Source organism: Schistocerca gregaria, chromosome 2 (genome assembly GCF_023897955.1).
Source record: "Schistocerca gregaria isolate iqSchGreg1 chromosome 2, iqSchGreg1.2, whole genome shotgun sequence".
NCBI lineage: Eukaryota > Metazoa > Arthropoda > Insecta > Orthoptera > Acrididae > Schistocerca > Schistocerca gregaria.
The window spans coordinates 779,308,756-779,326,161 of NC_064921.1; the positions used below are offsets into that span (position 1 = coordinate 779,308,756).

At 36.0% G+C, this 17,406-nt stretch overlaps 1 protein-coding gene across 5 annotated transcripts in view; it reads right to left on the reverse strand.

Moving 5' to 3' along the window:
• Positions 1 to 2,520: 2,520 nt before the first annotated feature.
• Positions 2,521 to 17,406, reverse strand: part of LOC126335028 (trehalase-like) — a 29,258-nt gene continuing 14,372 nt past the window's right edge. For all 5 annotated transcript variants that reach the window (XM_049997873.1, XM_049997872.1, XM_049997870.1 and 2 more), the window contains one exon: positions 2,521 to 9,734. In XM_049997873.1, the coding sequence (XP_049853830.1) occupies positions 7,926 to 9,722 (1,797 nt within the window). In that variant the 5' untranslated portion in view covers positions 9,723 to 9,734 and the 3' untranslated portion in view covers positions 2,521 to 7,925. The remainder of the gene's footprint in view (positions 9,735 to 17,406) is intronic.

Here is a 17,406-nt window from a genome sequence, read left to right on the forward strand (position 1 = left end):
AGACTGGTTTGATGCAGCTCTCCATGCTACTCTGTCCAGTGCAAGCTTCTTCATCTCCCAGTACCTACTGCAACCTACATCCTTCTGAATCTGCTTAGTGTATTCATCTCTTGGTCTCCCTCTACGATTTTTACCCTCCACGCTGCCCTCCAATGCTAAATTTGTGATCCCTTGATGGCTCAAAACATGTCCTACCAACCGATCCCTTCTTCTAGTCAAGTTGTGCCACAAACTTATCTTCTACCCAATCCTATTCAATACCTCCTCATTAGTTACATGATCTATCCACCTTATCTTCAGCATTCTTCTGTAGCACCACATTTCGAAAGCTTCTATTCTCTTCTTGTCCAAACTATTTATCGTCCATGTTTCACTTCCATACATGGCTACACTCCATACAAATACTTTCAGAAACGACTTCCTGATACATAAATCTATACTCGATGTTAACAAATTTCTCTTCTTCAGAAACGCTTTCCTTGCCATTGCCGGTCTACATTTTATATCCTCTCTACTTCGACCGTCATCAGTTATTTTCCTTCCTAAATAGCAAAACTCCTTTACTACTTTAAGTGTCTCATTTCCTAATCTAATTCCCGCAGCATCACCTGATTTAATTTGACTACATTCCATTACCCTCATTTTGCGTTTGTTGATGTTCATCTTATATCCTCCTTTCAAGACATTGTCCATTCCGTGCAACTGCTCTTCCAGGTCCTTTGCTGTCTCTGACAGAATTACAATGTCATCGGCGAACCTCAAATTTTTGTTTCTTCTCCATGAATTTTAATACCTACTCTGAATTTTTCTTTTGTTTCCTTTACTGCTTGCTCAATATACAGAAACAATATTACATATTTAACAGAAATTCAAAGATTATAAAAATAATGTAGCTAAATAGAAATAAATGCAATAGTTTCACAAACAAGATAAGACAGAATGAATTCATCACATCAAACTCCTCCAAATGGAGAAATAACACAGAAAAATTTTTCAAATGGAGAAATAATAAGGAAAAATTAAATGTTTTCCTAGTTTACATTGTACAGAAAGAAGACTATAGTAAAGTTTTTCAGCTAAAGTAATCTGAACTAATTTGAAGTGTTAACAGCAGAAATGAAATTGTAAGTATGTTTGTAGATCAAATTAATCCAGTACTTATATGGTAGGTATACTGAGTTATGATTAAATTCATGAAAGATAATGAAATACTTACTGACAGGGAATAAAGTATCATTACACTGATTAAGAAATGTTTCATCAGATTTTGTACACAGGTTACAAACATATGCACCTCCAGATGCACTTGTTTAGAAAAAGTGTAACTTATAGTTGGTTCAGGGATTCATACTGTATTAAGAACAGATAGACTTTCAGCATACAAGTCAACGATATATTTACATTTTGCCATGAGTAGGCTCTTAAACAGTAAGGAAACATTATGGCTTTATAAAACACAGGCATAAACATCAAATGTAAGACAATGTGATTGGCAAGTTCTACATAAAATGGAAAATTCTGTTAGGAAACTTTCAAAATTAAAAATAACCACTAAGGCTGGCCTCTTCTTACCTTCGGAAGGCATTTGTACTCTTACTGTATTCAGGATAAAAAAGAAAATCAACAACAAATTCATCATTGAAATTGCTGAAGAGAAATGTTGTCGAAATTGTAACTTCATCCAAAGTAAGAAAATATTTATTATACTGGCATGTGAGGAATAAACAATGTCCAACAGACACTGGTTGTCAGTAGCAAAACCTACATTACTGTAAAAGCAAATTATGTCAACACATAATCCAACAAAATTTGAACAGCTTCAGAAAGCATACTTAAATGCCAATTCTTCTACAGTGTGACTCAGCCATACACACAACATGCAACTCAAATTTTAAGTCAACTACATTTCTTTCTTAGCTGCCTTTTAATTGACCAGTCCAACATCTAGTTATATTATTTAGCTCTGGGAAAAATCAAACATTACACCACAATAATATCCAACTCAAAGATACATGGGAAAAACTCTTTGCAATTGTAGCCAGGGGTTGTGTACTTTTAACCTCTAGATGTTGCTTTCTTTGCTCTCACCAGTCCTCAAGGAACTAATGTACATATTTAAAACCTGGAAACAAACCATTACTTCCCATCTGTCTTGTTACAGTGTTGTTCTCTACAAATTATCATTCAAATTTGAGACTGGTGAAGCAGTCAACACCCTCAGTCTTCAATCAGAACCCGTGAAATGATTACATTGGTAAAACTGTGTTTGTGCACTTCTTTGTGTGGATATTCCAAAGGTAGCATCTTTCAAATGGCTATACATTATGTTATTCTGCATTTCATACTCGGGTACTTCTTATGCTTTAATTTTGTTGTGCCCTTACTTTTTCCCAAGAACATTTCTGTGAATATTTTTCTCCCGAGATGAAAAAAGTAGCACTAACACATTAGCACAAAGACAGCTGCAACAAATTTTGTGGGGTATTTAGAAACATAAGATAAAAAATAATAATGAAAATATATTGAAACATTTTAGAGTGTTTATTGCACACTATACAGTCAAAAGATAAAAGAAAATACACATATAAACAAATGCAAGTTTAAAATAGTCAGTGAAAACAGAAAAAAATATCTGTCAGTGAACATAATTTATAATAATACTACTACTGAAATAGTAGGAAAGGAACTATCTAAATCAAGTTCACAGCCAAAATTACTATCAGTTCTTCTGCTGCATGAATTCTTTTGTATGTGTGTGTTGGTGGGAGGGGGGGGGGGGGGGTGTTGAGAATCAGGAACCAATCTCCAAAGCACAGCATGCAGTCAAGCTTTATTTGGCAGAATACTGCTCCATGTGCTAATGGAATGTTACATTTAAGAAATGCTTACTTTGTGTACATCAATAAAAATATCACAGATATTTCTTATTTTCTTTATCACTGATTGCTCATACTGCTAAACTATCAAAATTTTCATAACACAAAAATACACAAGAAACTCCTTACATTTAATCAACTGTAACAATCTGTAGTATAAACAAAAAATTGTTTCTTTTCTTCAAGGAATCATGAATTTTTAGTGGCAGCAAGTATGTCAATTTGGGCTGCTTAGCACTGGATTAATTCTTTCATGCCTACATTAAACCTAGAATTCTGCATACGACGTTACAAAGTGTGGCAAGCTGTTCCTTGAATGCCTCTTCTCTTTAGCCCCAGTAATCAGTCATACAACAGAGTCCAGTGCATAAGAAGGTAAAACCTGGAATCAGTACCCTGTCCAGCCAATGTGCAAATTAACACAGTTATTAAATTTTACCATTTGGGAGCAAAAATTAAGATAGCCAAATATATGTGGCTATCGGCAACCTATCCAATATGCTACAGGCAAAAACTTATAAGTCTGAATGAAGTACTTGGAACAAATTATGTTAAAGGCAGATTGCACCTGATCTGTAACCATATCCAGTTGCACCACATCAGGTGAAACAACTGCACACTTAAGTCATAAGGCACCATCCATAAAGCCTTGACATCTGCATTATACACACAAGCCTGCACAACAAGTAGCCACTGACAAACACTTAACAACACAGTCCATGAGGAATGATTTAATTAACTTTTTAGCTTATGTGATCATAATTTTTAGATATATTTTCAAAACTGTGTTTTTTGCACAAAAAATGTGTGATGCCTGCTGTGAGAGGACAGCAGGTCTGACTAAGTTCCAGGCTTCACAGACTTGTAATAAAGAAACTTAAAATGTTGAAGCAAACAGTTGGTAATTACACTTGAGATCATACACAGACTTACAACTGGTTTATATACCGTCAAATATTGACTCATTAGATGAAGATACAGAATGACCACCAACACCAGCAGAAACTTTTGTTGCTACAAAATAATTTTAAGTGGACCATGAATATAAGTGACATTCTGGAGCTATTTTGAAGCAATGTCATATTTTCTGCTTGATAGATTTGTGTAGGACAACTCAGAATGGTACACAGAGACTATACACAGAAGAGTGCAGTGATTTTTCAGAAATGATTTGATAATAAAACAGACTTTACTTGGAAAAATCACAGGTGTTGCAAGAAAGGTTTAGGAGTACGGCCCCTAAAAAGCAGCAATTTACTCTCTCTGGAAGAATTCATATTCATTCCACATAAAGAGTGCCTAAGTAGTGAAAAGAGCTACCTCAAATCTATAAGGATTTACATACTTCCCTGTAAGATCAAGACTACAGTGAAACTGAGATATACTAATGCCAAAGAGAAGACAAGGCAATCTCCAATGAAATGGTGCATGAGCTACTGGTTTTTGGGATGACAACAGAGAGCAGCACTTAATTCTGAGCATTGTCTCAAGCACAGTGGAATTTTCATACAATCCACCACACTGCAAAACTGAACTTTATAGTCAGCCCAAAATCTTCCATCTCCCATTACTAACTCAACAGATGTTGTTGTTCTAGCAGTTTAGAACTAGCAGTCTCTAGGAAAATAATGTGACACTACAGATTACTCACAATAGCAGAGAGATAGTTGGACTCTACAGTTCCAAGTAAAACCCTGTGAATTCAAGAAGCAGCAAATTGCAGTGAAAGTAAGATACCAATATTTAATATTCACTACAAAATACGATCCAAGTCTGCTTCTCTCTACTATCCTTGGACAATCCAACAACACATTTCATTGTCAACTGTAAAATTTCATTCAGAATGACTATATTTCATTGTAATAAATTCTGTAAATAATTCTTCACAAACAAAATATCATGGCTACATATTACTACAGAGAATAAGTATTCTTTGAAATTTAAAACACTGCAAGCTGTTCATAAACTGGTGATATTACCACATTTCGAGCTTTTATGTGCACTCAGTATTCTATTGGTAGTAGCCACTGAGCTTATGAGGAAATAGCTCATTAAACATTTTGTTTTTAGTTGAACTTTCCTTAACAGCATCCAACCGTAGGTAATAAACTGAAACTTCAACTTACTTGTTTGAAGGGTAATATCAGATTGAAAATCAAATACTGAAAGTTGAGAAAATTTCAAGTTTTTAGAACCAAGTATTCTTTTGGCCCTTAGAGCAAGAGGAAGATACTAAAAAAAAAAAAAAAAAAAAAAACTTGAAATTAGAGAGGATGTTACCTACAACACTGGGTCATGGAGTCACGTTATTGGTGTTCATCTATTCAGTGTTTCAAGCAGGCACAATTTTTTTCCCCTCGCTTATAAGCTTGATATTCATGGGGGCAAAGCACTAAAATGGGGGACTGGTTACTACTCTAAAAAAGAATTCACACAGCACAACAGGCAGTTAACATGGTTTTTGATGAAACAAGAAATAAACTTGACACCTGTGTACTTAGCTCAACAGGCAAAATTAAACTGGTAAGAACATATTTCAATACTTTTAAAGTTTAAGTATGTACAAATTAGCTTTAAGTAGGAACCAGAATTTCTTCTGTCATTTTTAGAAGATAGAAGTTCAGTCAGAACTCAAAGAAAAGAAACACCACATTAGAGCAATAACCATCATCCATACACTAGCTTGTTACTACCACAAATTGCTTATTACATACATTCCATTTGAAGTTGAGATTAAGGCACACAGTACAACTGAATATTCAGGTTTTAACACTACAAACTGCTGACTCTCCTTACGAGAAACTCTGAGATGGGGACTCAAGTGACTAATAAAAAAATAAAAAAGGTAACATTTTGGAACATGATCTTTAGATGATTACAGCAGTTTGTAGAGTTCATTTCTGCTCCTCATGGTAGCACATTAAACAGTAAGTTTCAATAGACAGGATACTTTGAATTACTGTCATTCTACCCAGCATCATTATCAACTTAAATTACATAGTGATTATTCAACATGTATAATTTTGATAACTTTCACTTTAATATTGCACAAAAATATACATTTATTCAATGTAAAATTTGTATCTCACATTATTTATCACTTGCAACACACTTGTGTAATGTTTTTGGTCATTTATATGGACTGCAAATATTTAGAACTAAAAGTGTTCTATACCGCTGTATTAAACTTCAGTTACACAAACAAAGAAATTATAAAACTGACTGTATGTGGTGTTCAAAATAACATCCATCTTTTCAATTTAAAAAAATAAATAAAGAAAGGAAGTGTCCATATGAATTTCACATACATGAAATTCACATGCATACAAGGAATTAATGCCACAATTTTTTAATAAAAATAATGTTACATACAACTGTTTTCAGTTTCAGACCTATACTAATATGAAACAACTCTGAGATAATATTTTAAGGTATTAATTTTGTTCAAGGCAAAACTAATGGTATAAAAAGTGGAGTGAAGAATAGAGGTAAGTATAAACTGATACCTATACCAAGCAAGCTTGACCCCCAATTTTTCTTCTTAAATAATTATATAATTTGAGCATCGTCTCTAAATATATCTGTGAAATATTTACATGGAAAATAAATACAAAGAAAAGACAACACATCATAAAAGAAATCTTGCATAATGACGACAGCATAAACAGTCGACTTCTGTATTAATACTTAAAAACTCTGCTATTCAAAGGCAACGATTGCTGAGGTGTAAAACATACCTCCGGGAGGCTAAATACAGGCATTTTGTCTTTTGAGAGTAGATAATACCTGCCAGCTGGCAATAAAATAAATAAAACTGTAGACAGTCAGAACACAAGGGTACATTTCTCATGTCAGGGCAACAGTACATAAACAATCATTAACACAAAAATATCTACTGAAATACTGGCAAGTAATTATTATTTCACTTCCTCAGGAGAGGATGGGGAAGGAAAAAAGTTTCTTTACAAAGCACATGCTACAGACTAACCAATGAATCTAAAGCAAGTGACATTGTCTGGTGCTAATAACAACCTTGTCTCCCCTCCCACCATTACTCCCACATGCAGCAAGCATCCCATTATCTGAGAACACTGCAGCCGCAAGTATTACTCTGTCTATTTCTAACTCTGCGAGGCTGTCTTTATCATTTATCTTAACAGATGGCCTTGTCTAGCTTCACTTCATGTGTGTGTGCATGGAAAAAGGATGCCATTATTTGAGTTGATACAGAAGCTTTTAGATTGCGATTTTGTGCCTTTTCACTTGAATAACCAAGTTTGGTATGGGGAAATACTATTTACCAGAAGTCTGGGGCAAAATTGGGCATCTTATGACTGGGATATAATACTGATCACAATTTGCCACCTCCTCATTTCCTCCAAACTGAACATAACTAACATATTTATCAGAATGCATTAAACCGACAAGCACCACAATAAATACACTAACTTAGTCCACAAATGCTGTTCAGATTTATTATTAGCATCAATTTTTCAGCAAAAAATTAACTTTCCTGAATTTGTATGTAGGCCATATTAGACCTGCAGTTTCCAAGATATATTAAAATTATGACTACATCACAGTAGTAACAGCTGAGGTGACAAATTTTGAGCCAGTTAAACAATGGCATAAATAACATAGTTTGACATAGGACATATAAGAGGAATTAAACTCATATCACCTATGATTTATCAAATCAACAAATAGCAATTGTGAACATCACCTTTGACATGTAACAAATACTTTGTTGACGGGCAAAATAGCTCAATTCTTAGCTGCTGACAACAGACAAAGGAAAACATAAACCAACAATATTAACAAGTCTCCACATAATTTAAGACAGATGAACACACGATCTTCAGAAATAATAAATTAACACTTATACGCAAGTGACACAAACATTCTCATTTGAGGAGGAAGAGTAGCAACATTTTTAAAACCGACAAGGCTTTTTATGGATGCTTCTAACATTCCTTTGTACAGAATTTGGAGAAAAAAATCCTTACTGTCACATTTGGCCATATTAATTTCAATACCCTAAAAGAAAAATCATATACTTAACAGAAATGCCACTGAAAGACAGACTAAAACAAGATTTGTTGCTGCTGACATGATGCCTACACCTGCCAGTCTAGCAGCCTGTATGTTGAACTGGTCTTCGGGCTGCAGTATGTCACCATATTTATCAAGAAATTCCAGTATAATGCCATTTGTCCAACCAAACCCAAGCTGTACCTCATACTCTCCACCACCTCCATAACCTCCAGGGACAGTTGCATCATACTTTTCGAACATTGCTTCTGATGAATTAAAAGCTTTATAGTTGGAATGTACCCACCTCTCTGTCAACTCTAGTGCCAGTGCTTTCGCCCAGTCATCTCCAGTAGCGTTCAGGCCCATGATCATTATATACTGAAGAGGGGGCCAAGCATTTGGATAGTCCCACTGTTCACCACTGTGCTCCATTGTCGTAGGTATACCACCTTGATTTGTCATAATTTGCGATTTCTCCAAGTATTTCATAATTTTTGCCACACGATCACTAGTCATATCACTTTGATAGTAGCAGCCTGTCCACAATGGTGCCAGATTTGAAGGGTAGAAATAATCTCTCTTGATCTCATTGATTGTGTCGTAATCCAACCAAGCACCAACTTCCTCATGCCATAAAACTTTGGTCACTGCTTCCTTCCACTGTTCAGCAATTTCTTCATACATACTAGACTTTTCTGTGTCATTAACAACATTCATAAAAAAATCAGAAAGTATCTTTGCATTCCAAAATATTATTGAATTTAAGTCTACAGGAATAATGTACCTCACTTTAAGATTTGTAAGATTACCCTTATTTGTTGCATTCAAAATAAACCATCTAGTTGAAAAATCCCAACCTGATTCAGCAGCAGTTTTTAGCTCTGAATAGAACGCTTCCTTTTCTTCTGCTGTTCTGAATATTTGGGCACTTGTGTAATCCTCTCTGTATGACTCAGGTCGAGGTCCTGAGGACAGATCAAAGTATCTCGCCAATTTATACTGAACACCATCTTTTTCTATTTTGATGGTGTGATTGACCATCCAATGTTGAAACTCTTTCTCCATGGTGACAATATGTTCCTTGACAAAGTCAATATCCTTTGTCTCATCAACATAACTTTTTATCATAGGAATAAGTAGTGGAGGCTGTGAACGCATAGCATAATATTTTCTGCCGCCATTTGGAATAAATCCATAAAGGTCAACAATTGATAATAAATTATGTAACATGCCCTTAACAGTATTATACATCTGCGACACCAAAAGGCCCCTTACAATCCAGTAAGAATCCCAATAGTAGAACTCTCTGAATCGCCCTCCAGGGACAATTACAGGATTTGGCACATATATAATTGAATAATGATCAGGATTATTTTTCACATCAGTTCTTATCTTTCTGCCCAAGAACTTCCACAACAAATTCAATTTTCTAGCCCAGTCACGCAAATCTGGATCATGGATTCTGTCAAGAAATGCAGGATGCTCAACCCAATCTTCTGGATCCCACTCCTCAAATTCAGAGCCTGCTGGTTCAAATGTATCATTTAGAAAAACTTCAATATCAAAACGTGTAGGATTTTTCTTTGTTCGATTCATCATTTCATCAAAACGTTGGAGTGTCTCATTTGGAGGATATTTCAATTTCATGTCCACGAATGTTTTCGAATCGGAGAAAATTGATGCCATCTGCACTGTGTGGAGCAATTCTCCATAGCAGTATATGTTGCTATCGCATGTCGGAGGCAGAGTGTCGCTTCCAGAGACGAGTGACATCAAAGCAAGGCACAGAATGACTTTGCTTTCGAGGAACATCTCCGAAACAAACTGAAAAGGAAATAAATAACATCAGTTACAAATGAAGGGACATTCAAAACTGATGTAAGTTAACTAATTTACTTTACATAACTAGCCTTAACTAGTACTCCACTCTAAATACTTCACAATATGCTAGTGAAATTAATACATATATCAAGACTGCTAGTATTAACTGTGAAACATTTACTTAGCAATCACAGGATATTTTGTTAATCACTGTAATGGATCTATGGTAGTATCTTACAGGTAATGTTTCACATTAGAGACTAACTTTCTTTTTACTTTTGTTGTAACATTAAGTCTCTTCAAACTTCTCCAAGATGGGATACTGTACAATATACCTCTCAAGATGTTTTAATCAGTTAACAAGCAAGACAATTTCTTTCCCTCCTCCAATTCTTTCAGACAATGCATTTGACTATATCTTATTTCAGAGGCAGAACCATATTTTTCAAAACTGTTGTTACACTTCCTGTAAAATGTTTGGGAGCAATTCCTGCAGCCACATCAGCACTAATTTTTCCATTGCAGAGTTATCTGAACTATCACAACAGTACTGCAATCAGTTAATTTAAATTAACCATCTAAAGATTTTTTTTAGCAACCACCCAAAGAATTTTTAAATCATTTCTTCTCAGACTGAACTAGTACTCACCTTCCAGATGGCTGTGCTATCATAACGCACAACACCAATCTTATGGAAGTGTACGAGCCAATTACAGATAGAAGTCTGTATTCTCAGAACCTGTAATTTAACAAAACTTTTTGACACCTCACCTTCAGTTTTAATCTTCTGCCTGGCAGCAACATTTATTGTCTTAGAATCAGAGCCCACTATTAGCTCCTGCTGCTGTTTTTTGCATGGTTTGGTTATGACGTTCCACACTGCTACTGAGCCACTATTCTGCCTCAAATTACTATGTAGTCAACATACAATTATATAGAAATTCATTCTCACTTAATATTTTTGTGTGGTAAAAGCATTCAATTGGTTGAACAATCCCCTGCTTCATGAAATACATCTTCCCAATGATTAGGACCGACAGGTATTGTTGGGAGAAGAGTACGGGGTCTGGTTGGGAGCACAGACTAAGATCTAGTCCTAGTTTATGCCAACTGCTCTTTTATACTTTACTGAAAGCTTACCACACTGGTTTCCACTTCCGCTTATTTGTCAGTTTCTCTTTTCCTCAAACATTAATATCTATTGAAAACTAACAAGAAGAGGTCCCTGGTGGTGGAGAAACCATCTATATGGTGAGGTAGATTAAGGTCAGTGGACTCACACCTTGTTGCAGCCATTCATCCTGGTGGCCCTCATATGCAAGTAATTGGAGGGAGGGGGGGGGGGGGGCTGGGCATTCGGAATTTCACATGATCCTACATACCTTTAAAAACAGAAACTGGTTGTGTAGCATAACCCTACACCAACAGTTGTGGGTTTAAATCTTGTATGGTGCTTTGAAATTTTTTAATTTTAAATCTTTAACAAAATGACTTTGATCATTATTTTTATTTGGTTGCTCTTGTTTTCCTTGAGGTGGGTGTTAATGCTTCTTTTTGCAGTTACTATGCACACTTGGCTGCATGTGCAAGGGATTTGACATACTCCTGCTGTGGCAAGCAGTGGGCAGAGGTCCTTTGCAATGTTCCAATATATGTGCACCTTCCTTGCTGGTTTACTCACTTCTCTTCTCAGTACTCTGCTCAGGCAATGTATGGCTGTTTTGCGTAAATGAGAGGGGAAGTCTCTTTAGTTGGTTCTCTCTAACTAGAAGTGCCAGATATTTTAGGGTGGCATGCCCTATGTATCTTTTCATCAGAGTCACCATTTCTTTTCAAGGCAGGTTTGAAATGATCAAGTTTCTGTTTCAAATATTCTTTTTGCATGGTGCACCAATGTTTCGATCACTCTTTCCTGTTTGGGATGGTGACTGGAATTTCTGAGAAGGTACTTACATGTATGAGTGGACTTTCTCTAGACTTTGTTCCCTAAAGTTCCAATGGATGAGTATAAAAAGTGTTGGTGACAAAATGCAACCCTGCCGGACTCCAGTTGTTACTTTTATGGGCTCTGTCATATTTCCCTTGTGGAGTACACAGCATTCGTAGCCATAATATAGATCTTTTATGATGTTCAAGATCTTCTGTGGTATGTAATACTTCCGCAACATCTGCCAGAGCACTTTATGTTTCATGGAATCGAAGGCCTTTTGAAAATCAATGAATGCCAGGTAGACGGTTGCTTGGAATTCCTTTGCTCTAAGATGATCCTAAGATTGTTAATAAGATCAACACAGCTGCATTGTGCCCTAAAAGGGGCCTGTTCTTTACGAAGTCGCTTTTCAAGGGATTCTTTAATTCTGTTTAAAATAATTCTGGTGAGGACCTTACTGGGCGCTGACAACAATGTAATACCACACCAGTTATTACAGTCTGACAAATTTCCCTTTTTTGGGAGCTTTACCACCAAGCCATTTTTCCACTCCTTTGGAGATTTCTCTTCAAGCCAAATATGCTTCAGCAAAGGATGGAGCATTTTAACAGTACTTTCAATATCGGCTTTTAAGAGCTCTGGTGCTATGTTGTCTAAGCCTGGAGCCTCTGTATATATTTTTTTTTTTATTATTATAGTGTTTTCAAGGCAATCCTAATTTGGTCCATCGTGGGGCACTGCAAATTTATATCTTTATCTTCTTCAACTTCCTCTGGAACATCTCTTACCTGTTCCTCTTGGTTGTCTTCACAATTTAACAGTTCCCTGAAGTGCTCCTCCCATCTCTGTAGCTGTGCCTGTTGAGTTGTAAGCATCACACCATTCTTGTTCTTAACTGGTCCTACATGTCCGAAGTTCTTCACTGACAACCGTTTGGTAATGTTGTAGAGCTCTTTCATATTTCCTTGTCTTGCTGCCTCTTCTGCTAATTTTGCTTGCTCATCTATCCATTTCCTTTTATCTCGACATAGAAATGTTTTCACTTTTTTGTTTGCCTCCATGTATTCTTTATGCACTTCGCTCTTCCCTCTTGTCTTACAAAAATTTAATTTAAGTTTTAGTTCTTTCCTGTGGCTGATTTCATTCCACTTAGCATCGGAGATCCATTCCTTCCTTTGATGTGCCTTAAATCCTAAGATTTTTTCTCCCACATCTAAATAACTGTTCTTGATTTTTTGCCAGCGTGTTTCAATTCCCTCTTCCATAAAGTTTTCTTCAGAGAGGACCTGGAATCTGTTTTGTAGTTCAAGGGCAAATGTTTCTTTGATCTGTTGGTCTTTTAATCTTGCCACCTTTGTTTTCTTGCACCTATGATTGAGCTTGGTTCTATTTGCCACTATCTTCAGTCTAAATTCCACCAAAACTAGGTGGTGGTCACTTTCAACGTCTGCCCCTCTTCTATTTCTGACGTCTAACATAGAGTGTCGGAACTTGCGGCTTATGACTATGTGGTCTATTTGATTTTCGGTAACATGGTCTGGAGAAACACATGTTATCTTATGGCAGTTACGATGTGGAAACAATGTGCCTCCAATGACTAGGTCATGTTCAGCGCATGTGTTGACAGATGTAAAAATTACCGAACTATCAGTTTAATAGGTCACGGCTGCAAAATACTATCGCGAATTCTTTACAGACAAATGGAAACACTAGTAGAAGCCGACCTCGGGAAAGATCAGTTTGGATCCCATAGAAATATTGGAACACGTGACGCAATACTGACCCTACGGCTTATCTTAGAAGCTAGATTAAGGAAAGGCAAACCTACGTTTGTAGCATTTGTAGACTTAGAGAAAGCTTTTGACAATGTTGACTGGAACACTCTCTTTCAAATTCTGAATGTGGCAGGGGTAAAATATAGGGAGCGAAAGACTATTTACAATTTGTATAGAAACCAAATGGCAGTTATAAGAGTCGAGGGACATGAAAGAGAAGCAGTGGTTGGGAAGGGAGTGAGACATGGTTGTGAGTTTTGCTATTTGGGGAGCAAAATAACTGATGATGGTCGAAGCAGAGAGGATATAAAATGTAGACTGGCAATGGCAAGGAAAGCGTTTCTGAAGAAGAAAAATTTGTTAACATCGAGTATAGATTTAAATGTCAGGAAGTCGTTTCTGAAAGTATTTGTATAGAGTGTAGCCATATATGGAAGTGAAACGTGGACGATAAATAGTTTAGACAAAAAGAGAATAGCAGCTTTCGAAATGTGGTGCTACAGAAGACTGTTGAAGATTCAATGGGTAAATCACATAACTAATGAGGAGGTACTGTATACAACTGGAGAGAAGAGGAATTTGTGGCACAACCTGACTAGAAGAAAAGATCGGACGGTAGCACACATTCTGAGACATCAATGGTTCACCCATTTAGTACTGGAGGGTAGCATGGAGGGTAAAAATCGTAGAGGCAGACCAAAAGATGAATAAACTAAGCAGATTCAGAAGGATGTAGGCTGCAGTAGATACTGGGAGATGAAGCTTGCGCAGGATAGAGTAGCATGGAGAGCTGCATCACACCAGTCTCAGGGCTGAAGACCACAATAACAACAACATCTTAAATATCTAAATGCTTACTTACTAGTTTCTACATTACACTTTTTTCTATCACGACAGATCTGGCCCCGAGGTGACTGCACGCTCCGCACCTGTGCTTTACCAACTCTCATAAATTTCATATGACATTTGCATGTAATCAATTCCTCATTTCACTGCCTGAATATTTTCTTTTATACCGTCCAAAATAATCATTTGCGTTATCTTCAAAGGCTCCATTTCTACTTTTTGCCCAGACGGAAAAAAAAAAGTTACAAGCTTTTGAGTTGTTACAATCCTGCTCATTTTTCACAATATTGGTAGCCCTAAAAAAATGGCGTTTTAAATACAGTGTACACATTAGCATACTTCTTAACTAATTTCAAATTTTAATTATTGCTGTCATTTGCAGACAATACACCTCAAATAGAGTCATGAGTTTTACTATCATAATTAGTACTATCTAATTTTCTTTTACTATATTGGTACAGTTTTTAGTTTTCATTAATAACAATATTTGTTTCTTTGTGTCTTTTGCCTGCTGCCTGTTGCAAGCTTTACTGTACGGTCAACAGATTCATATTCAGCTTCTCTTCAGTTAGTAACTTTTTATACTTCTGAGACTTTAACATTAATAAGAAAAGCAGTGATGTTTCCACTTTGTTTATAATTCAGTACCTTACTTCAATAATAACTGATTATATCCCGCCAATATCACACATGAATAGGCAACAGCCATAAGATCAGACATAGAGTAATGTGAATTACCTCCTCATTTTCAAAACTTATCATCTTCGATCAGAGTCGGACATCAATGCTGAGGTTTTTACAGTATGTTGTTATTATATAAGTATACAACCTGTGCACAAATCATGTTTATATATTCAGTCCCACCTGAGATAACTAATCCCAAACTTTACAAAAAAAAAAGGAAAATTTTCAAATTAAAAAAACTAATAAAAAAATTCAGGAAACATTTGTAAGTGTTCTTGCTCTATATGAGGCTAGTAGTGTATGATATCTAACTATAAGGGAAAAACATACACTCATAAATCACTCCTTGTTTGTTATTTTTGGGCCTAAAAAGTGGATTTTTAAAGATTCAGACACCAAACTTTGGAGGTAATTTGCCTGGTTATTTTTGAATTTAGGGTATTTTGTGTAATAGACAATTTCGTAGAGGACACTTTTCTAAAAACAATCATACCAATTGCAATGTTTTAACTTAACCAGTGGAGAGATATTCATGTCTCCAGACTGAAAAATCGTTGTGTGCCTACAAATAAAAATGCCTGACATTCAATAAAAGTGAGAGATAAATTATTTAAAAAAAGTGTTTTGAACTTATCAAATATAGGGCAATCACATATAAAAAATTAAAATATTTACAAATGGTCAAACAACCATCACTGGACCGCTTCATATGGATTGACCCAGTACTGCTTTTGTACCACGACAATGCAGGTCCTACATATTGTTTTCATATTACTTTCCTCAATATGGTAATAAATAAAGACATAGCTCATAAAACAATGTAAATTGCAGTCCAAAAATTTAACTAAAAGAAATTCAAACTATGGAAATCTGGTTGGTTGGTTTGGGGAAGGGGACCAAACAGCGAGGTCATCAGTACCGTTGGATTAGGGAAAGATGTCAGCTGTGCCCTTTCAAAAGAACCATTCCGGCATTTGCTCGAAATGATTTAGAGAAATCATGGAAAACCTAAATCAGGATGGCCAGATGTAGGTTTGAACTGTCATCCTGCCGAATGCGAGTCCAGGGTGCAAACCATTGCACCACCTCGCTCAGTACGGAAATCTGGAAGTAGTACTTATATTAACTGGATTTATATACAGAATTATAAAGACAATGACCTCAAAGATTTAAAGATTTGTATGTAGAAATATTTATTTTGTCTGCTAATGGACAAGAAGAAAAGAGTGACAAATGCATAAAAAAGTGAAGTCACCCAGTATCTCATTCCTGAGAAACATAGTACAGAAAGTTAGGGCAAAATGTAAATAATTTAGGAGTAAAGAGGCCATTCACCAAGTAATAGATTGACAAAGGATTTACTCCAAAAGCTAACAAGTTCTCTCTTTTTAATGTGCTTGTCCATAACTCAACATTTCTTCTATTTGCTGAGTGGAATGAGCTACTGGGTGACTACAGTATTTTATGCATTTTTCACTTTTTTGCTTCTAAGCAAACCCGTAAAGTAAGAGGGCACCATAAACTTTTATCAGGTTGTAACATACAGGCATACTAGAACAATGTTTGGTGTTCAAGTTTTTCTCAATGCAAGGGATAGACAACAACAAATGTGTGACTTGTTGCACTTATGGTAAGCATCTTCACTAAATTTATACTGTTCTGCAATTCAGGTACCACAGCAGTCAAAACAGAATGTAAAGTCATTAATTGGTCAACATTTGGTCCATTAGTCCTAACAAAGAAATGCACAGCATTGCAAAGGACGCAGAACACTGGCAAATGTCAAAATATATATGTTCAAGCCATCCAACCATGTCCTCATACCAACAGGCATAATTTTGCTGTATGAGCAAATAGCACTGGACGCTCTAGTATCAGTTTCATCCCATACCAACAATCCACTGCAAACATTAACAATCTGTTGAGGTAGACACCATTATTTCATGGAGTGGTGCAGCACTATAGTTGTATTTGACGCCAAAAATGGGATTGTGTAATTTCCACCAATTGTTGTTCATTCTGACTTCCCAATGACTGCTTTAGGAAAACTTAAGAGATGGTTGTCGCCAGTTCAAGTACTTCAAAATTCTGAACTTAAATAAGTTTATAGCTCAAAACAGCAAATTATTCATAGAGGATCTCTTTCTCAGGTGGTGATGAATTTTTGCTATGAGGTGCAAAAACTGTGGCATTAAAGATCATGATGATTTAGCACAACACACACACACTTCCTTGGTTAGCATGGCTTGCAGTCTCACTGGAAGTGAATTATTCTCCCTTAACTATGAATTAAGATGGGTTCTATGTTTTAGCAGTAGAAGTGTATTAGGAATATACTGTGATACTTTGGGAAATAACATAAAATCAAGTGCAAACACACGATGCTCTAAAAAGAGTCCTCACTGGAAATCTTGTACTTACACGTTCTGCAATATTTTTT